We start from the raw sequence: 19,218 nt of genomic DNA, 5'->3' as shown, positions 1-19,218 counted from the left end.
TGTCTAGTCTACCAAAACCAAGAGAGTCTTAGCAGCCCTTCCTGTGGGCATCCACTTCAGAGGGGTCTATCAGACATTACGGTTTAGGAAAACGTCAGTCAGTGAAGTCATAAACGTGCGGTGGAGTGTTTACCTAGCTTGCAGGAAGCCCTGGCTCCACCTCCAGCAGCACAGAAACTGGCTATGACGGTGCACACAGCAATCCCAGCACTTGGAAGGTGGCAGCAGGGGGTCAGAAGTTTAAGGGCAGCCCTGGTTATATGGTAACTTAAAGGCCAGCATGGGCTACATGAGACCCTGTCTCCAAATAATAATAAACCAATAATAACAGTAATAGTGTTACTATTATTTTAAGGCAGGTAGAATAATTTATTAAAAAAAAATAGTTTGCCATATAATATTGTATGTCTTCAGTTATAATGTGAGTCCCAAGTGGGTTAAATTACTGGCTGATCCTCAAGCTTAAACATTTACCTAATCATGTAAAATTATTTCTATTCTAATCCTGCCTCTTCCTCTTATCTATCCAGGGAAGAGAAATACAGAGGTCCTTCCAGCACCACCTACTGGCCCCATCTGGCTACATACGGCCTAGGAGATAGAATTTCACCGAGTAGTTCAAAGAGAAAACACTGTGTGCAAGCTGAGGACAGGTGACAATGAGAGTGTCACAGTGATAATTTGGGTTAGTCCCCATAAGGAATAAGGGAATCATCTAGGAAGGTACATGTAGCCCTGCAGACAACATTAGATCTTCTTACCACCTGCATGATGGCAGAGGCCTGTCTAGTCAAACTCACTGCTTACAGCCACATGACTGCTACTGAAGTGAACAAGACCCAGTCCCCTGGCTTCTGGTATGTCCCTAGTCCCTAGGGACAGCTCCCGGGAGACCACTGCCATGGGAATATAATGATGACCACGAATAGGAAAAACAAGAATATTTCTGATTACTTAAAGGGAGACTGCAGAGGGATCAAGACAGTACTGTTTTGTTTTGTTTTTCCTAGAGACGGAGTTACTATTGACAAAAGCTTGTCTCTGCCCCTAAGGGTCACCAAGATAAAATCCTCATTCCTAGTCACTGGGCTCGATTATGCTATGATTTCAGCCTTCCATACTAGACCATGGCCTGCAGATGGCAACTGTCTCATGCTGAGGCGCTGTTAAAAGCATGTCCACACTGACTCATCAGTAAAGTTCAGCAGAACCAGGCAAAGGACCGAGAAGTCAGCCAAAGCTGCCAGGAGATGGTGGTGTCACGTTTGACAGCCCTGGCTTATAGCAGGACCGTCTGAGCAACTGGCATGGAGTCTGAAAGGCCAGTCCAAGGCTAGAGAAAGCCATCTCTATTTACATCCTGACCACAGTCCAGGGATGCAGTGACTTTGACAAGTGTTCTGAGTACCCAACTTGGCTCAATGTTCACTACAGAGTTGATATAAGACACAGAAAGGGCTAAGGAATTATCAGTGGGGATGGTTTTATTCTAGAAAATCCCATTCTACATCGTCTTCCTGGCTGTACTGCTAAAGACCTTACTGAGCCTACAAACACATTCTTAGAGTCTGAGGGAAGATGACTCTTTGGCCCTTCATTAGCAGTTGGTGGTACAGAACAGCCTCGGTGTGAAACCTCACCATAAACTACATGTACTGTATAGTGGAGATGAGGCCAAGAAGTCAAAGAGACTAAAACCACTGGCATGATCATTGGATACTGAACCCAAACCACTATCTAGATTTATCTATAATCAGGCCTGTGCTTGTCCCAACAAGTCACACTGCCGACCACGGGTGCTGCCCACTGTAGGCAGCATCTTACAGCAGTCACAACATCTGTGTCCGCACAGGGTTAGAACCAAGTGTTCTTGCTCTTACCACACCTGTCCTTGACCGAGAAATTATGTCAGCACCAAGGCAGCTCTGACCTTGTCTATGGTGATTTCTGTCATCTCACAGGGCAGTTTCTGTTCTTGGGCCATCACTGCCAGAAGTTTCCGGATCAAAACTGCATCCTTCATGACCGCTTGCAAATTCACTGTCTGGCCATTAGTGAACATCTGGTCACCCAGGCGATTGATGGGACGATACCTACAGGGTGACATACAGGCTTCATGAATGTTCTTTAGCCTCTTAACCTATTTACTGAAAATAACACAGCTCAGTCTGTTCACAACAACCATCCATGTCTAGGACAACCAAGTAACAGGAGTGCTCGGGCCACTACCTGCAAGCTTGGTTTGGTAGCTGTTTGGTTTCTCAGTGGCCCAACCCTTCCAGGCTCTCCAGTGTGTCCCTGCTCAATTCTTCAGCCCACCCTTTTCATGCAAAGTAAGTTAAAAGGAGTTACCTGGATGGCGGTACCACGATGAAATCTAGAAAGAACATACTGGGGTTGAAACTGGACTCTGGGCCAATATCATCCAATCCCGAAAAAAGATAATTCAGGAAGAATCCTGTGTTGAAATAAAGTAACCAACAAGACATTAAAGCCTATGTATAGAAACACAAAGATGTTACTAAGAAAAAAACAAAACAAAACAAACAGGATATGGGATCCTATGCCGAATAAGAAAAAACTTTTTATAAAAATGAACCAAAATTATCCTGAGTATGTGATGGCTTGTATGCAAGTAAGATAACATATAGACTCTGATGGACAACAGTGCTTAAGTAAGGAAATGAGCTATGAAGGAACAGGAAATTTTAGCCTCCCCCCCACCCACATCCCCACCCCCATGGCTCGGAATCTTACATGCAAAATTAAATGCTTGCTATTTTGGACTCTGGACAAAATTAATCAAAATAAAAAAAAAAAAACAAGTCAAATAAAATTTTGTCTTTTAAAAACAAAAGATAATGAAATGAAACATCCTTTCTAATGGGTATGCCAAGAGGGCTCTTCTGGATCAAAGATGTACGTGACCTAAAACTGCCTGGAGAAAATGGACCAAGCGTGAATAAAGCCTGCCACAGAAAGCGCTTCACTAACTTGGTACTTTTTCACTCTTGTACCCCTGGTGATGATACCAAGGTTGTCTATGAGCACTTCCTGTGCAGAGATCAGAGTCGATGCCCAGAACACCGTCTTAGATGGCTGAGGACTGAATACTCTGCATAGACCACGTCATATATTCAAAAAGGGGATAAAGAGTTCCCTTTTTACAGGGAACTGAAATATATGAAAGCTCATTCTTGGGGCTGGAGTGATGGCTCAGAGGTTAAGAGAACTGACTGCTCTTCCAGAGGTCCTGAGTTCAAATCCCAGCAACCACATGGTGGCTCACAACCATCTGTAATGGGATCTGATGCCCTCTTCTGGTGTGTCTAAAGACAGATACAGTGTGCCCATATAAAAAGTTCATTCTTTGATTCACAAAAGGAATCCCCACAGAACGTTTACAAGGTCTTTTTTTGGGTTCAAGATGGTCTCACTAAGTAGCGTTGGCTGTCCTGGAACTCACTATAAAGAGCATGCCTTGAACTCACAGAGCTCCACCTGCCTCTGCTTCCCAAGGGCTGAGACTACAGGTGTGTGCCAGCTACCCAGCTAAAGCATCTTTTCAGTGGACATTTGAAATAGATGCGTGTCAATAAGCCTTCCAGAAATGCTCCAGTGCAGCAGTGGCTGGGCTCAGCTGCATCAAGTTCTTCGTGGTGGGTGTGACCTACCCTGCTCCTTTATGGCTCTAAGTCAATGTGCCTGAAGCTTGCCCCAGACCAATACATAGATTGCAGGTAAGAGCTACAGTAATTAGAACTTCTGTTAAGGTAGTAAGAGGATGGTCTAAAGAAATGAACCAGGAAATCAAATCCACAGTCAGACAGGCTATTTCTCTAGCACCTTCATTCTTCCAAATGGCGAAAAGATGTTCTTGGGCGCTGCTTGGGGTCAAGTATCCTCGTTTCCCCATCTGAGCCTCATCAATTCCTGGAGCTGCTGGTGCTCCTTCTGTAATGAGATAAACCCTTTTTTGTCCCCATTCTTGAAACGACCATAAACATCAATGTACAGAGCAGCATCTCTTCAACCCAGATTTCTACCCACACTGATTTCTGGAGTACTGAATGCAACACACTATTATATAAAACCAGAGAAGAGCACGAGAGGGCATCCCACCAGCTCACATTAACATAACTATTTTCACTTTTAAATATTCTTTCCCAGTGCTTTGGCTCATGTAAATACTTTGCACGACACAGATTTTTGCCAGGCATGGTAGCACAGGTCTATTACCCCAAGGACTCAGGCGGATGAGGCAGAAGGATCATGAGTTTTAGGAAAACGTGGGCTAACAGTGAGATATTACCTCAAAAACCCCCAAAATCTTCCATGGATTTGTTATCATCAAAATCCTGCTCATTTGGTGTTCTAGGGGAGCACACGAACGAACAGCTGCTATACAGCTTTCCTCTGACCGCCTTTCTGCTTGTTACTGAGACAATCTTAAGTAGCCCAGGCTAGCCTTGACTTCCTGACTATAGAGAGCCCTTTGGGGCTACTTCCTTCTAGACACTTGGCAGGAATCTGACACTATTGGGACAACTGAAATAAGTGCAAGGCAGAAATCTGGCTTTGGGCTTGGGCTGGGATACTGATTACTGGTAGAATATCCACCTGGCATGACCAAGGCCTTGGGTTTAATCCCCAGTACTGGAAGAAAACAAGTAACATCATCTTTATGGACACAGGACTCACCAGAGAGGGTCAGGGAAGCAAAAGTAAAAATAAACGTAGGGAGACTTTTTTAAATTGTGTGAGTGTGAGAACGCATGTGCCATATGTGTGCACATACAGAAGTCACACATACGGAAGCTGTCTTCTCACTCACTACTTTTGGGAGTTGGTTCTCTTTGAGTCCTGGGACTAGAACATAGATTTGGGTCCTAAGCACTTTAATCCACTGAGCATTCTTACTAGTGCTACTTCATCATTGGACATCTGCCCCAAACTGGAGCTATTATCAAAAATTCTGAACATCTCTGTTTTCAGGGTCTTAGCATTTTCTAGGACAACCTAGAGGGCCATGGTAGCAACTGTCAGTGGTGCTAAGAGAAAATGTTTCTATGGCCATTTGTAGGAATGTGAAGGAAAACCCACTCTTGTGCTATTAGCTGTTCACTATCAGTCTTTCACTTGCAATCTTTCTAACAGGGTGCCGATCCCACTCTGGGTCCTAGAATACAGAAAGGCCATGACCAAAATAACCCACAAGCTTCGAATGAGGTTTGTAAGTTAATACCCACATGCTAGTGCTGGTGGATGCCTGCTCAGAGATATCGAAAAGGATACAAATTAACCAACTTAAAAAAGACTTTATGGGACACCCCCCCCCCCCGTTAAGTCTGAATTTGCTCTACAATAAAAGGTCTATTAAAAACCAGCACAGATTTGTTATTTACACCAATGTTTGCCAGAGTCTCAAAGCAAAAGACTGAACATTCTTCTCAGGGTGGGTTGGGCAGAGATGAGTGCATATGAATGCATTTTCCTGCCTCCTCCATATCCAAAAGCCCTAGACAAGGTTCACTGATGATGTTATCTGCTGCACCTTCATGGATGTGCCTCAGCTCTGGGTGGGCTCTGCAATTGCCACTTGTGTGAGCTGCCAACAGGTCTGAGAAGCAGCCTCCCTGAGCCTCTCACAGCATACAACAGAGCCAAGAGCACATCGCAGGTTCTGTGTTTTCTGACTTGGCATATAGATTATATGATTAAAAAATGAATCAGAGCGCCTAGTAAACACATACAGCCAGATACAGACTAGTTTCAGTACTTCTCAAACTACCTTATTAATTCTCACTTCAGAATTAAACAACTAAAACCATGTTAAAAAAGGAAAGTTGTTCATCCCAGTTTTTTCTCTACACCCCATGAACGGAGCAGAGCTGACAAGATGTCTTCTGTCTACACAGATAGTCAGGAGCAACTGGCAGGAAGTCCTCATGTTCTCCTGAGTTCTTTCAATTTTTAAATATTCAAAATAAATCCATACTTGCTACATAATAAAATACTTAAAACGCTTGCCAGGCAAAACTAAAAGTTCTTATTCAACAAGCTTTCAATGGTTGGGTATTGTGTCGAATACCTGTAATCCCACAATTTCAGAATGATCAGGAGGTTAAGGCCAGTTTACACTACAAGAGATCCTGTTACAAAACAAAACAAACTCTTTCAAAGAAACAACCACATACTCCTAGCACTAAAGGAAACTAAAGGCAGGAAGATTGAGAGTTTGATGTCAACCTAAGCTGCATAGCAAGATCTGGTCTCAAAACACCCAAAACAAAGGCACCTGTAGGACACTGTCTCCTAGCATAGCCCCTGCTGCCCCTTCCCTGGTGACAGGCCTGGGATGGGTCTTCCTCAAGCTCTCCCAGAGATCTAAGAAGCCTGGAAACATCTGAAGCCACACATAAGAAAGTGGCTAGAACTCCTAAGGGATCCAGCTGCTTACCTGGGAGTTCTGCATCCTTCTGGCCAGACTTCTTGTGCACCATGGCTGGATATGTTATTGTTAGCTTACTATTGTGCTCCTTTCGAACCACTGACCGTCCCGTCCTACACACAGGGAGATTTGTAGAGAGAAACAAACCCCAGTGAGACATTTAATAATGGTGCTGAGTGATTAACCAAAGCCATCTCAAGCAAGGAACAGGAAGGGGACGGCTGAGGGCCAGCACTCACTTGCAGTGTGGACAGCGCTTAGCAGCCATGTGTGTCTTCCAGAAGTGAGCGACAAGTTTGCTTCTGCTCTCGCACACATTTTTCACCTGTTTAAAAAGTCAGAGAATATTAGAGTGATTCATTTCTAGGTAGGTCTCACTTTGTAGCCCAGACTAGCCTCAAATTTGCAATCTTCTCGCTTCAGCCTCTCAAATAATGGGATTATAAATGTGTACTACTGTACCTGCAGCAGAGTGCCACTCTGAAGAGGATCCAGTCTGTATGCTTTGAATGGTTTTTCACTTTTTATTTACCTAAATTGCCCAGTGGTGGTTTGAATGAGAAATGTTCCCGAAAATTCAACCATTTGGACACTTACTTGGTCCCAAGCTGGTTGCACTGTTTGGAGAGGTTATGAAAGCTTTAGGAGGTCTGGTTGGGGGAGGCGTATCAGTGGAGACAAGCTTTAAGAGTTCACAGACCTGCCCCACTTTCAGTGTGATTTCTGCTTCATGTTTGCAGCGGAGACTGGGAGATTGGTCTCTCAGGCTGGGGCCTCCTGCCATTACAGCTCCACTGGAGAAGTAAATAAACTCCTTCCTCACAGCAACAAAAACTAAAATACACCCTCACTTAAACAGACACGGTCTTTCTATAGGTAATCAAACATTATCAAGGACAAGAAACTGAGGTTCCTCAAGAGGGGCTTTTTGGTCTTGAAATTGCCAACTGCATCCTATTCCCTAGCACACATGTGGTGTGGACTTTGATGAATCAGCTGGAAATGATGCAGAGCCTTTGACCAGGAAACACTAATATCTCTGTGTGGACCAGTACTCATTCGTACTCTGTGGTTTGTCACTCGGGCAATCTCTGCATTCTTGGTTTATTTACTAAAATGTTCAGAAGATCCTGTCACTCTCATGTACAGTAGCACAGACACTGCCCACGGTCTCTCTTGCTAAAGGACAGACTGACTCCTAAACTGAGACAACTTCACAGAGGACTGTGAATATGACCCTGACATACTGCACCTTTGGGCATATTTTTAAAAGATGTACTGACTGTAATTAAAAATTCTCATCTGCTCTGTATCCTAGTATGGCACTGCAGAAGTCAGCTACAGCAGATGAACACAGATTGTTCTGTCTCAACATCAGTAATCATTTGGACAAGAATCTACAGTTGGCGATGGAACGACCCAAGGCACATATAACACATGAGTATATAGTTAAAGGCAGCCGAGCATGAGCAAAGTAGGCAGCAGGAGGCAGAGCACAGCCAGAGTTGAGGAGAGTGCCTGGCTAAGCTCTCCCAGCTCCCCAAAGCCTCTGTCAGGATCCAGGTGCTGTTCACTGAGGCCAGATTAACACTCACTGCCCAAACATCAAGGACTTCCTTCACTGTCCCGAACCTACGCAGATGTGCCAGGATGAGGTTTTTCAAGAACACAACTAAGAAAAAGACATTTACTGAAAAGGAGACTCTTTTTTTTTTAAATTCAAATTATGCAAATGTATGTTTGTCAGTGTGCAGGTAGGTATGTGCATGTGAGTGTTGGTGACCACAGAGGTCAGAGGTATCAGGGCTCTCTGAAGCAGGTGGTTGTGAGCCATCTACCATGGGTGCTGGGGGTCAGACTCCAGTCTTCTCAAGAGCAGTAACTGCTGAGTCCTTTCTCTCAGCAACAGCTCTGAGTTCTCACAGGGCGACTCTTGGAAGAAATGATAGGAAAAGCAAAGGCAATGTCACTACTGCCTTTAACTGTAATGTCATCCTTCTGGATACATCTTGACTATTTAACATGACCCTCATCATACTATCAGACCAAGAACATAAACTTTCTCAGAAAGCTATGACTAAGAAAGATCAAGAATCCATTAGGGGGCTTGGAATAAGTGCAGGTTAATTTAGCTTTTAAGACAAGCCTCAGGGTGTGGCTGGGCTCTCCCTGATGCTTCCCCAGATGGTTCTCAGGGTTCCCGACATGGTGATTCTCTTGGCCTCAAATAGGTCCCACCCAGAAGCTTTCTGAACTTCCACAGTCCTGCTCTAGACCAATTAAGTGGTATGATACCTGGTCATAAAATGAGTTCAACTTGAAGTTTCTTCTTACAATTGATTACCTACACCACTCATTCAGAGCAAATGAATTCTTTCACAGATGCCTCAAGGGAGAGATAAGATAGCAGGGATTTAGAAAACGTACAGGGCAGGGGATGGAGTGGAGGTAGAGACAATGTTCCCACACAGTTGCTTGCTGGATGCTTACTTACTCTAGTGTCATCTAACCCTGCTGGTAGCCATAAAAGAGGAAATGAGGGGCTGGGGATTTAGCTCAGTGGTAGAGCGCTTACCTAGGAAGCGCAAGGCCCTGGGCTCGGTCCCCAGCTCCGAAAAAAAGAACCAAAAAGAGGAAATGAACATTCAAAAATTTGCAAAATCATGCAACTCATAAGAGAGAGCTGGGCCTGAAAACTAAGTGTACCCTGGGAAGCCAGAAACCCGTGCAAATGACAGCATAGAGGAACTGTGGTCACTATACTAAAAGCAGATCATTACACAAAGGTAGATGCTGGTAACTTACATGTGCACCCTGGGACCCCAGGAGGTTATTCTGCAGAATTTTGCTTGTGTACTCTTCTAACTCTTCTTGAATTTCGAAGGCAGAAGGATCCGAAGTTTCTTCCAGAAACTGAAAAAGAGGAAAACTATTGTGTTACTGCAGTAAGTAAATGTCTGAGGAACACCGTGGTTGGTTTTTCAAGAGCAGAGATCAATCTCGGAAATAAAACCATAGCTACTGTGTTTTAAAACTGCAGGACTACGGATGCCATCAGTGGTGGGGCTGAGTGCTCAGAGTATATGTGAGCTATGGCCCACTCAGTATCCATTTGAAGCCCCCAAATGATGCAGGAACAGAAATCAACAATCTAGAATGAGAACAAAGATGCTATCACACGGGACATCACCGCTTCCCAACCCCAACAAAGGGTAACCCCCTTAGGAAAGAACACTTGTACAATTGTACAGGCAGACCAGGGCCCCACCGGAGTGAAGCAGGATGCCTCCTTTCTGAGGGAAGGCAGCAGTACCTAGCATGCTTGCTAGCAATCAAAAGGAAGTGTACCATGAGTAGGGGGCAGGAGGGGGTTTCTAATATCAAAGGCTGCCAAATAGATACAGGATTACATGTCTATTTGCACATTTTAGAAGAACAAGGAAAATAATGATGGGGGCATATGAAAAGAAGATTAAATTTGGATGAGAATTTTTGCTAATGGCAGAAATCTGTCTAGACCTGTTAGACTGAATCTCCACCTCAGGTGCTGAGTGCCAAAGGCAAACCTTCTTTCTTTCCTAAAGCATGGCCCTGAGCTCCCTGAACGAGTCGCACAGAACGACTTCGAGACACGAAATGCAGGCACTGTCCTACCCAATGCCTGCAGGATTTCTCATCTTCTACTAACTCTTTTTAGGGCATTTTATAGAGAACTTCTTGAGGCTGAAAAGATGGTTCAGGAACTAGGAGCACTAGCTGCTCTTACCCAAGACATGAGTTCAACAATCAGAATCCACAGGGTAGTTAACTACCTTCTGTAGCTGCAGTTCCAGAAAACCCAATGCTCTCCTCTGGCCTCCAAGGCACACATATACATCCGGGCAAAATACTCATACACATAAAATAAAATAAAGTAAAAATAAAATAAATAAATACATAAATAAATAAGAGAAGCTCCTTAACTAATTTTATAAGACTGAAAACTGGGGCTGGAGAGATGGCTCAGTGGTTAAGAGCACGGACTGCTCTTTCAGAGATCCTGAGTTCAATTCCCAGCAATCACATCGTGGCTCACAACCATCTATAATGGGATCTGGTATGTCTGAAGACAGCTACAGTGTACTTGTATACATAAATTAAATAAATAAATCTTTAAAAAAAAAAAAAGACTGAAAACCACATCTAGCAACACATTACAAAGCAGTACATATCACTGGGCTTGGTGGCACAGACCTTCAATCTCAGTACTCAATAGGCAGAGGAGGGAGGATTTCTCTGAGTTCAAGGCTAGCCTTGTCTACATAGCAAGTTCTAGGCTGATCAGGGCTTTAACAGGGATATCACTTAATAAAACCTTACTATGATAATCCAAACAGTAAGTTAACAGTAATAAGCTACTACCATCTAAATCCGGACACCATTCAAGCTTTCAAAGCTCTCTTTATCTTCTACTGAAAAAGCGAGTCACTTAGAGCCACTGTCTGTAGCTTACAGATGTCAACTCATTAGGGGAATAGTCCTCAGGTGCTTCTTAGAGCAGCAGGCAGTGTTTGTCTCAGAATGGAGCAGTCACTGACAGCCTTTACGTTCTTGAAGGTTAAAGGAGGGTTTGAAAAACATTCAACTTTGGATATGTCCAATGTTTCCTCACAACCAAGATTTAGCCAACAACTGTGGTAGGACAGTCCCAAAGCAATGCATCATTTTTACCATAGCTCAGAACATACCACATGATTTAAAGTTTTCCTGTCGGGTGGTGCTCACTTTGACTACTTGAGTAAGGGGGCAATTGCCAGATTCTTCTATCAGTATCTTTGTTCTAAACCTCGTGGTTAATAAAGATTATGTACGTGCACAGCAGACTGAGTGTTATAGCAGCCTGTCAATTAAATTATCACATTCAAGTCATTCTCCATTTATACCCATGTGAATTCATGGGTGCTGTAGATTCTTTGAAGTGGAAATTTCTGGTTTCTTTGGCAACTCAGTTGTATCATGTGATGTTTTTCTGGAAACCGTCTTGTGAGAGGATGTGTTTGCTGAAGCAGAGCCGTGGGAGGATGTTTTGCTAGAGCAGGCACTTGAAGGAACACGTGATATTTGGAAAAGGTATAAGAATGGCCTGACAGACAGTGGATGATGCTGGTTCGCCTTGTCATTCTTTGGTGGTCATTTGCTGCGCCAGCTCCAGTGGAGCCTGTCTGACATGAAACCATCGTGGTCAGCAGGCCAGAGCTCCTTGGAACTTGGTCTCCTGGAGATACTTGCCCATTTCCTCCTCAACTTTCTGCCTAGCTGACTCGAATAGGTACGGTCGGGAGCTACACACTGGCTCTTTTGTTTCTTTTTCTACTAACAGGAATATCGAGACCTGATTTGGTCTTTATGGACCATGCCTCTTTTGAAAGCACTAGCAAAAATTAAGTAGAAATAGAATGAAACTCTAAGAGATGTGATCAATAACTTATAACAGGAAGAATAACTGTGGAAAATCCAGACCTCCTAGATAGTGAAAGAATTAAAGCGCTAGTTATTAGAGGGGAAAGTCCTGTCAATTATAAAAAATCCAAACATTTAGGAATTCCTAACAAGTAGTTACATGGAAAAAAACATTATTTAATTAGAGGAAGGTGGTGGGCCCCTCCTTTAGGTAGAAACACTGCAGAGCCATTGCCCTACACAGGGACATGTGATGAAGAAGGTGATAGATGGGTTAATATTGATGGAAAGAGAGTATTATATTATTCTTTAAATTTTATAGAACGCTTGGCCAGATCACGTCCCTGTGCTTGCCTATTACCAAAAGGAACTATCCTATCTTTAAAAAGACAATTACATGAATTTTGGGTAAGAGAGAGTAAAATACTAAAGATTCCTTACAGCTGGCTGTCCTGTTGTTATCCGAGAGATGATATTTAGAGATTGAGGTAAATGAGGTGTATGACCACCGTCTGGCACCAGTCTGATCCTCAGGAAAATTTATTTCCTGTCTTGCTTTCTGTTCTGAACTTCATGTAAACTCTTAAACTTTTTCTTGGTTATTGTTTGACTGTACCCTGACAAGGGGCCAAAAAATTAGTTCCTGTTCAAGCATTGTATATAACCACAAAGCAGATTTCAGTAAAATTGCAGCAGATTCAAACCACCCTGAGTGTGTCGTGTCCGTCTGTCATTGCGCTGAACCTGTGCCTTCCTGATTACCAGAGCCCTGCTTCTCCCACGATGTCCTCCGTCTGAGTGGTCAGTGGCAGTCATTGTCATGACTTCACAAAAAGAAATGCCTGATGGTGTTCTGGTGGCTTCTTGCTCCTTCTGCAGGCTTGGGCCAATTGGCAGAGCCTCCGTTTCTTTTGGATCGAACTGGCGTTGCTGATCTTGAACTGAGTTTGCGAGTGGACTGCTGCTTACTTTTGTGAACTGACGTGCTGATATCCTGACAATTCAGATTGGATTTGCTCAAAGAACAATTTCTAAACAGGTACACACCCTCCTTTGCCCTATTAACCTTTCCTCTCCACTACCTCTGGTGGGTGGTGGGCTGGAAGGGAGGTTAAAGCATTTAAGAGCCTGACTAAAAGCAGGTTTCTGAAAATGTAAGCCTACAACTCCAACTGCACTCAATGGATTATAATTATTTACTATGACAATTTGTTCTGATTGTCCCAGATTTGGCCACTGTGAATCCCTCACTTGAGCTGTGTCCTTTTGGATGACTTTAGTACCAACAGACTACTGTAATTTCCCTGATCCTGGCTTACAATCAGCCATTTCTTTAATGAACCCTTGGACAAGGCATAATATGCCTGGAAGATTAGATGTGTACTGCTGTCTGCCTCTTCTCCCACTGCTCCATATGGAACCAGAAACTATCTAGCTGTTGGCATCACTGTAAGACACTAGGGCCAAACATTCTGCAGACTACTGGGGTGGCAATTGAGAACAACATACAAGCATCTCTTGACATGCTGGTTTCCATTATCAACCTACCCTGCTGAGAATCCGCTCAAGCTCATAGACTGCTTGTAGGGCTCCAACGTCTAGGACCTTCAGCTGGCAGACCAATAGGTGAATTGCAGCCCGAGGACAAGTCAGCATATGACAATTTAAACAGGAGCCTCGCAGCAGCAGGTAGAGTTTCTAAAGAGTGGGGGCAAAAGTAAATGGTGCATCAGAAAGAGACACAGTGGTGATTTTCAGTGCACACAAGAGATTTTTCTTTCCTTAAGAATTTCCTAAAAAAAAAAAAAAAAGAATTTCCTTAGGAATTCTACTTCTGCTTCTAGGCCTCTATAGCCTGTGGACATTAACAACTAGACAAACATTTTTCTTTTATGGTTTCATTTTAAAGCATTCAAATTTGAAACTCACAACAAGATACATGGTTTGAGAACAGGAATTCCTTTTGTTTTACATCAATAAATAGTTATAACACTTAAACTAAGACAACAGCTTTCTTTAATGTGCTAATATGCTATGTCTGAATATACGCCACAATCTGAAAATTAAAAAAGAACTCCTGGGGACTGAACTGAACACACACCAGTGCAGTCTAGACAGGAGCTTCATCTGGACGTTATTAGTCTTCCTTCTGCAGCTTTGCTTCTCCTGCCAAAAAGTCACACTGTGGGGTCACCTGAAAAGCCAGAAGCCTTGGGAGCACCAGAATTCCCTCTATTACTAGGGAGGTGACTGCCACTGAGCTTTCTGAAGGGCACAGAACCCTTGAAGCAAAAAGGGATAAATCAGTGCATCAGACCCTGAGTCTTGGATGGGGGGATGAGGGGCTCACTCAACTTTTCCCTCTCAGATGAACAGAATCAAGCTGTAGCTTTTTCAACTGGAATCAGACTGAAATTCTCTGGGTAAGTCTGCGGGGTAAGCTGAAGCTACAAGGTAAGCATTCCTAATGCCCTCGAGACTCTAAAATGCCAGACTTCTTGAGCCCTGACATACAAACAAATCCAACACCCGACTTCATGGTTATGGACTGAAGTAAGAATGTAGGCACATTAGAAATACATATAACTCCCTTCAGGCTGTGTATATGAGACATATATGTACACACACACACACACACACACACACACACACACACACACTCTGTTCCTTCAAACTGTGTATATGAGGTATATATATACACTATGTTCCTTCAGGCTGTGTATATGAGGTACATGTACACTATGTTCCTTCAGGCTGTGTATATGAGGTACATGTACACTATGTTCCTTCAGGCTCTGTATATGAGGTACATGTACACTATGTTCCTTCAGGCTGTGTATATGTGGTACATATACACTATGTTCCTTCAGGCTGTGTATATGAGGTACATGTACACTATGTTCCTTCAGGCTGTGTATATGAGGTACATATAAACTATGAGTGAATTCTCTGTTTATACTTGGGTTCCATTCCTACAATATCAGCATTACATAGGCTATTAGTATTCTAAAATCTGAATTTCTAAACACTTTTGGTCTCAAGCATTTGGACAATGGACACTCAGTGTGTACCATTCTAGGTCCATAAAGAGTTTTTTGGGTTTTTTCCTAAAGAAAGAGGAACAAGAGGTGATGCCCACAACCCCAGAAGTCCCAAGACCCACATGCCCAGGGTAACACGTACATCGAAGAGGAGAGGGTTGTACACTGTGAGCGGGAGGTCAATGTGGCCCAGGTGTCCGGAGCAGTTGTTGAAGTCCTGCACACAGGTAGAGCATACTTCTTTGGAATCTGCAGGACCCAAAGCCAAATCATACAGGCCATCTGCCGAAGGGTTTCCCAGGCTGTCCACATAGCGAGGATTTGTAATGGACTTAACACTTAACTTCCTGAGGAGATTAAAGAAAGACCCAGGGAAAGCTCAAGTTATTAAGTCTCTGATGTAGAAGTGAGAGAGGCATGTTATAAACCAGACCTGACTAAAAGCCTGACTAAACTTGTTGAATGGAGGAAATTTCAAACAAGAACTGAAGTAAATCATAAACAGAACATACCTTATGCAAGGTTTTATCACTTTGTTTGATGGAACTGTCAAATAACCAGCCATGTACACCAAGAGATGCATGGTATTGTGCCACATGTGACAGTAAACATCATACAGCCTATGTGTGCTCTACCCAACTGTATTTGGATGCTCATACAATGCAACAGTTGGAAAGTCTCCTTAGTCACATAAATACACTTCTACAAAGCCAATGTTGCCTTTTAAATCTCTTCTTAGAAAATTGAGGGGAGCCAGACTGTCTGACTTCCTCAGAGGCCCCAATGAAAGGACAAAGAAAACATTAGTTTTGCATCCAGAAGTGGACTTGACAATCTAGGGGAGGAGCCAGTGCCTCAAAGGAGTCAAGGTTACAGCTTCTTTGGACCCAACCAACTCTTCCCTCTGGGCTAAGGTTACCAGTCCTAAAGCAGCCATGTCTGAGGTATCCTGCATTCTCTTTGCCAACATTGTATAATTTAGCTTTCTGCTGACCTTAGCTGTTTCCCCACTACAAAGAGTATATCGGCTTGTTTAGCATGAGACACAGCTTGTACAAGACCTCCTTTCATCCCGTATCAGTTCCCCTCCAGGACCAGGTCCAGGTTAGAAAATAAGCGTAAGGACAAAGATTCCGCATGATTTTGCACTCTAGTGGGAACAACAAATCAGTGAGTTGTGTGGTCAAGTAAACTGATGGCGGTCCATAAAGAGCCGGGAGACTCCCATGGTCAATGCCACTGTAAGGACCAAGGCTACAAAGTGGCAGCTCTGCTGCTGTGGCTCTCATTAACGTGACCTTTGCTGCTAAGCTAATGTCAACAGACACTTTATCTAACTCAATGGTGTGTATGCGGTCTCTTCCCCCAGCATGGATTCAGTAATACTGAACAAATTACTCAGCTGTCATGTTTTTCAATTCTAATTTTTGAAACTGCAATAAAATATACATAAAATCTAACATGTTAACCACTTTTAGAGAGCAGTTCACTGGTATTAAGAACGTAACACTGAGCCAAGCAGTGGTGGCACACGGCTTTCATCCCAGCATTAAGGAGGCAGAGGCGGGCAGATAACTGGGAGTTCCAGGACAGCCTGGTCTACAGAGTGAGTTCCAGGACAGCTAGGGTTACAGAGAAACCTTGACTCAAAAAACCAACCAACTTACAAAAAAAAAAAAAAAAAGCCCAAATCTGTCAACATATACACCCCTCTTTCACAAACTAAAAGGAATTGCCTTTCTACCATAACACCTGGTTTGTATTAGGCCTCTGCTATGTCACCTACATATCAAATTTTACTCCCTTTTATCTCTCCTGCAATGGCCACAGGTCGGTTCTTCAGACATGCCCCGACTGTCCTTTTCTTTCTCTTCCATTCTCATACCTATCCAGTCCTGTCCATCCTCCAACGGCTGACAAATTTATTCTGAAGTGCAAATGTAATCAAGCTAACATCACCCTTACAACCTTTCTAGGTCTGCCCTTGGAAAAAGGGTATTTTGTATAACCCACCACAGTGGTTCTCAGCCTTCCTAATGCTGGAACCCACATAATACAGTTGCTTATATTGTGGTGACCCCCAACTTAAAATTATTCCATTGCTATTTCATAACTGTAATTTTGCTTCTTTTATGAATTGCAATGTAAATGTTTGATAGCTGACCCACAAGGAGGTCGAAACTCACAGGCTGAGCACTGCTGACCTACCAAGGTTTCCCTTGATGAGACCCATGCTGAAAGTTTTGGATCTGGCACTGAGTAACTAATGCTCCCTTTTATGGAGTTAGGGACTGATAGCTTTCCTTCTTCTTCAGATTAAATGCCATGCCCTTAAAATGACATGGGTGCTGGGGTCCTGCTCTCTGACTTCACTTTACTCCAGTCACCTTGGCCTCCTTGCTGTTCCTGAAAACCACAGGTAGTGAAGATTTTAAATATTCATAGTATGTAGAATATTCACAAATGCTCAAAAGAAAAACATGAAAAGCCACCTGTCATCCTCAAATCAATGCAAATCAAAACTACACTGAGATACACCCCCAACCCATTACTATATAATCAAAACCACACACACACACACACACACACACACACACACACACACACACACTAGAAGGATGTGGAGAAAGTGAAATCTTTACGATGGTGCGGTAATTATGAAAAACAGAATTAACTCTTCTGCAAAAAGCTAAAAATGGCATTAATGTTTGAACCAGGAATTCTGAGTCTGGGTATGTTCACACATCTTACTAGAAGCAGTATTCACAATTGCCAAAAACTGGAAATAGCCCAAATGTCCACCAGTGGATGAGCTGATGAAATGGCATGTATATATACCATGTACTATTATTTACTTAACCCTAAATAGGAAATAAGTTCTGATCTACTTATCTATAATTTTGAGAACAGTATGCTACGTGCATAAGCCAGTCACAACAAGACAGGCACTGACTGATTCTGTTTATTTGAATAGGAACAGTCAGAGTAACTGAAATAGAAAGTAAAAAATGGGGGTTGGGGATTTAGCTCAGTGGTAGAGTGCTTGCCTAGCAAGCACAAGGCCCTGGGTTCGGTCCCCAGCTCCGAAAAAAAAAAAAAAAAAACAAGAAAAAAGAAAAAAAAAAAAAAGAAAAAAGAAAAAAATGGTTGCCATGCGGCAGGGACAGAGAAATGAAGGCTGACTGATTATATATGGAGCTTGCATTTGCAGGGTTAAGTGTTCTAGAGGTGGGGGTAGTGGTGATGTTACCACAGTGTGATGTGACTTTTCGAGACAAGGTTTTTCTCTGTCCACGCAGTTCTGGAACTCACTCTGTAGACTAGATTGGTCTCAAACCAGAGATCCTCCTGCCTCTGCCTCCGGAACACTGGGATTAAAGGCGTACACCACCACCACCGCAAGTTGAGTTTTTAATGCAAGTCTGAGAAGTGTGTATGCTATCGTGATCAAAATGAGGATTAAAGAAGAGCCCCCAGGGCTTCATAACCGGGTTTTTTTTTTTTTTGTTTTGTTTTTTTTTTTGGTTCTTTTTTTCGGAGCTGGGGACCGAACCCAGGGCCTTGCGCTTCCTAGGCAAGCGCTCTACCACTGAGCTAAATCCCCAACCCCATAACCGGGGTTTTGATCCAAGATTTAAAAGTTCATCATCACTTGGACCAGGAGAGACTAATTAGGAAGTTGATAAGCATGTGAAGTAATGAGAGTATAATTGACATAAAACTAGTTAATTAATGAGGAAGATGAACGTATGAAAATTCAGCAAGGCAGAAAACCCCACTTTCAGAGCATTCATTCCCACTACAAGCACGCAGGTGCGAGTCAGCCAGACCCCTGCTCCCCGGAATGGCTCCGCTCAAAGCCTTCTGGGAATCGTAGTTCCCGGCTCCAAATTCCACAACCCTGCTCTATACACATCCCACCAACCCCTTACTTGAGCTCCTCGGCCGAATACATCCCGAAGGAAATGCCCTGAAGCCGCCGCCATGGCGTGTGCTTGGAGGCCAGCATCTTCCGAGTCAGTTTTGAGGTTCGTCCCTACGAGAGAAGTTCCAGTCAGCCAGGGAGTACTCCACTTCAAGCTTCTAGCGCAGAGCCACCATGTGTTTTCCACTGCGCTTGCGCGCGGGAAACGCGGCCCACCGTAATGGCTTGGACGAGTTCACTTTTGCTTTCGGGGTGAGGTAGGAGTGGAAAAAAACAGTCTCGAAGTCCTCATTCAGTTTAAAAACAAAATTACACAGGAGACGTTAGGACAGCATTTCAGGTAAATTTGTTCGAGGTGAATA

The 19,218-nt window shown here is 43.4% G+C and overlaps 1 protein-coding gene across 1 annotated transcript in view; it reads right to left on the bottom strand.

Moving 5' to 3' along the window:
* The window catches only part of Polr1a (RNA polymerase I subunit A), a 63,915-nt gene extending 44,926 nt beyond the window's left edge, over positions 1 to 18,989 (bottom strand). The window contains 9 exon segments of the mRNA NM_031772.2: positions 1,931 to 2,093; positions 2,353 to 2,458; positions 3,847 to 3,954; positions 6,461 to 6,564; positions 6,691 to 6,776; positions 9,257 to 9,364; positions 13,439 to 13,588; positions 15,074 to 15,278; positions 18,864 to 18,989. Of these exon segments, the coding sequence (NP_113960.2) occupies positions 1,931 to 2,093; positions 2,353 to 2,458; positions 3,847 to 3,954; positions 6,461 to 6,564; positions 6,691 to 6,776; positions 9,257 to 9,364; positions 13,439 to 13,588; positions 15,074 to 15,278; positions 18,864 to 18,940 (1,107 nt within the window). The 5' untranslated portion in view covers positions 18,941 to 18,989.
* Between the last annotated feature and the right edge of the window lie 229 nt (positions 18,990 to 19,218).

Source organism: Rattus norvegicus, chromosome 4, assembly GCF_021556685.1.
Source record: "Rattus norvegicus strain SHRSP/BbbUtx chromosome 4, alternate assembly SHRSP_T2T, whole genome shotgun sequence".
Lineage (NCBI taxonomy): Eukaryota > Metazoa > Chordata > Mammalia > Rodentia > Muridae > Rattus > Rattus norvegicus.
The sequence above is the reverse complement of the archived record's forward strand: the minus strand, read 5'-3'. Positions and strand labels throughout refer to the sequence as shown.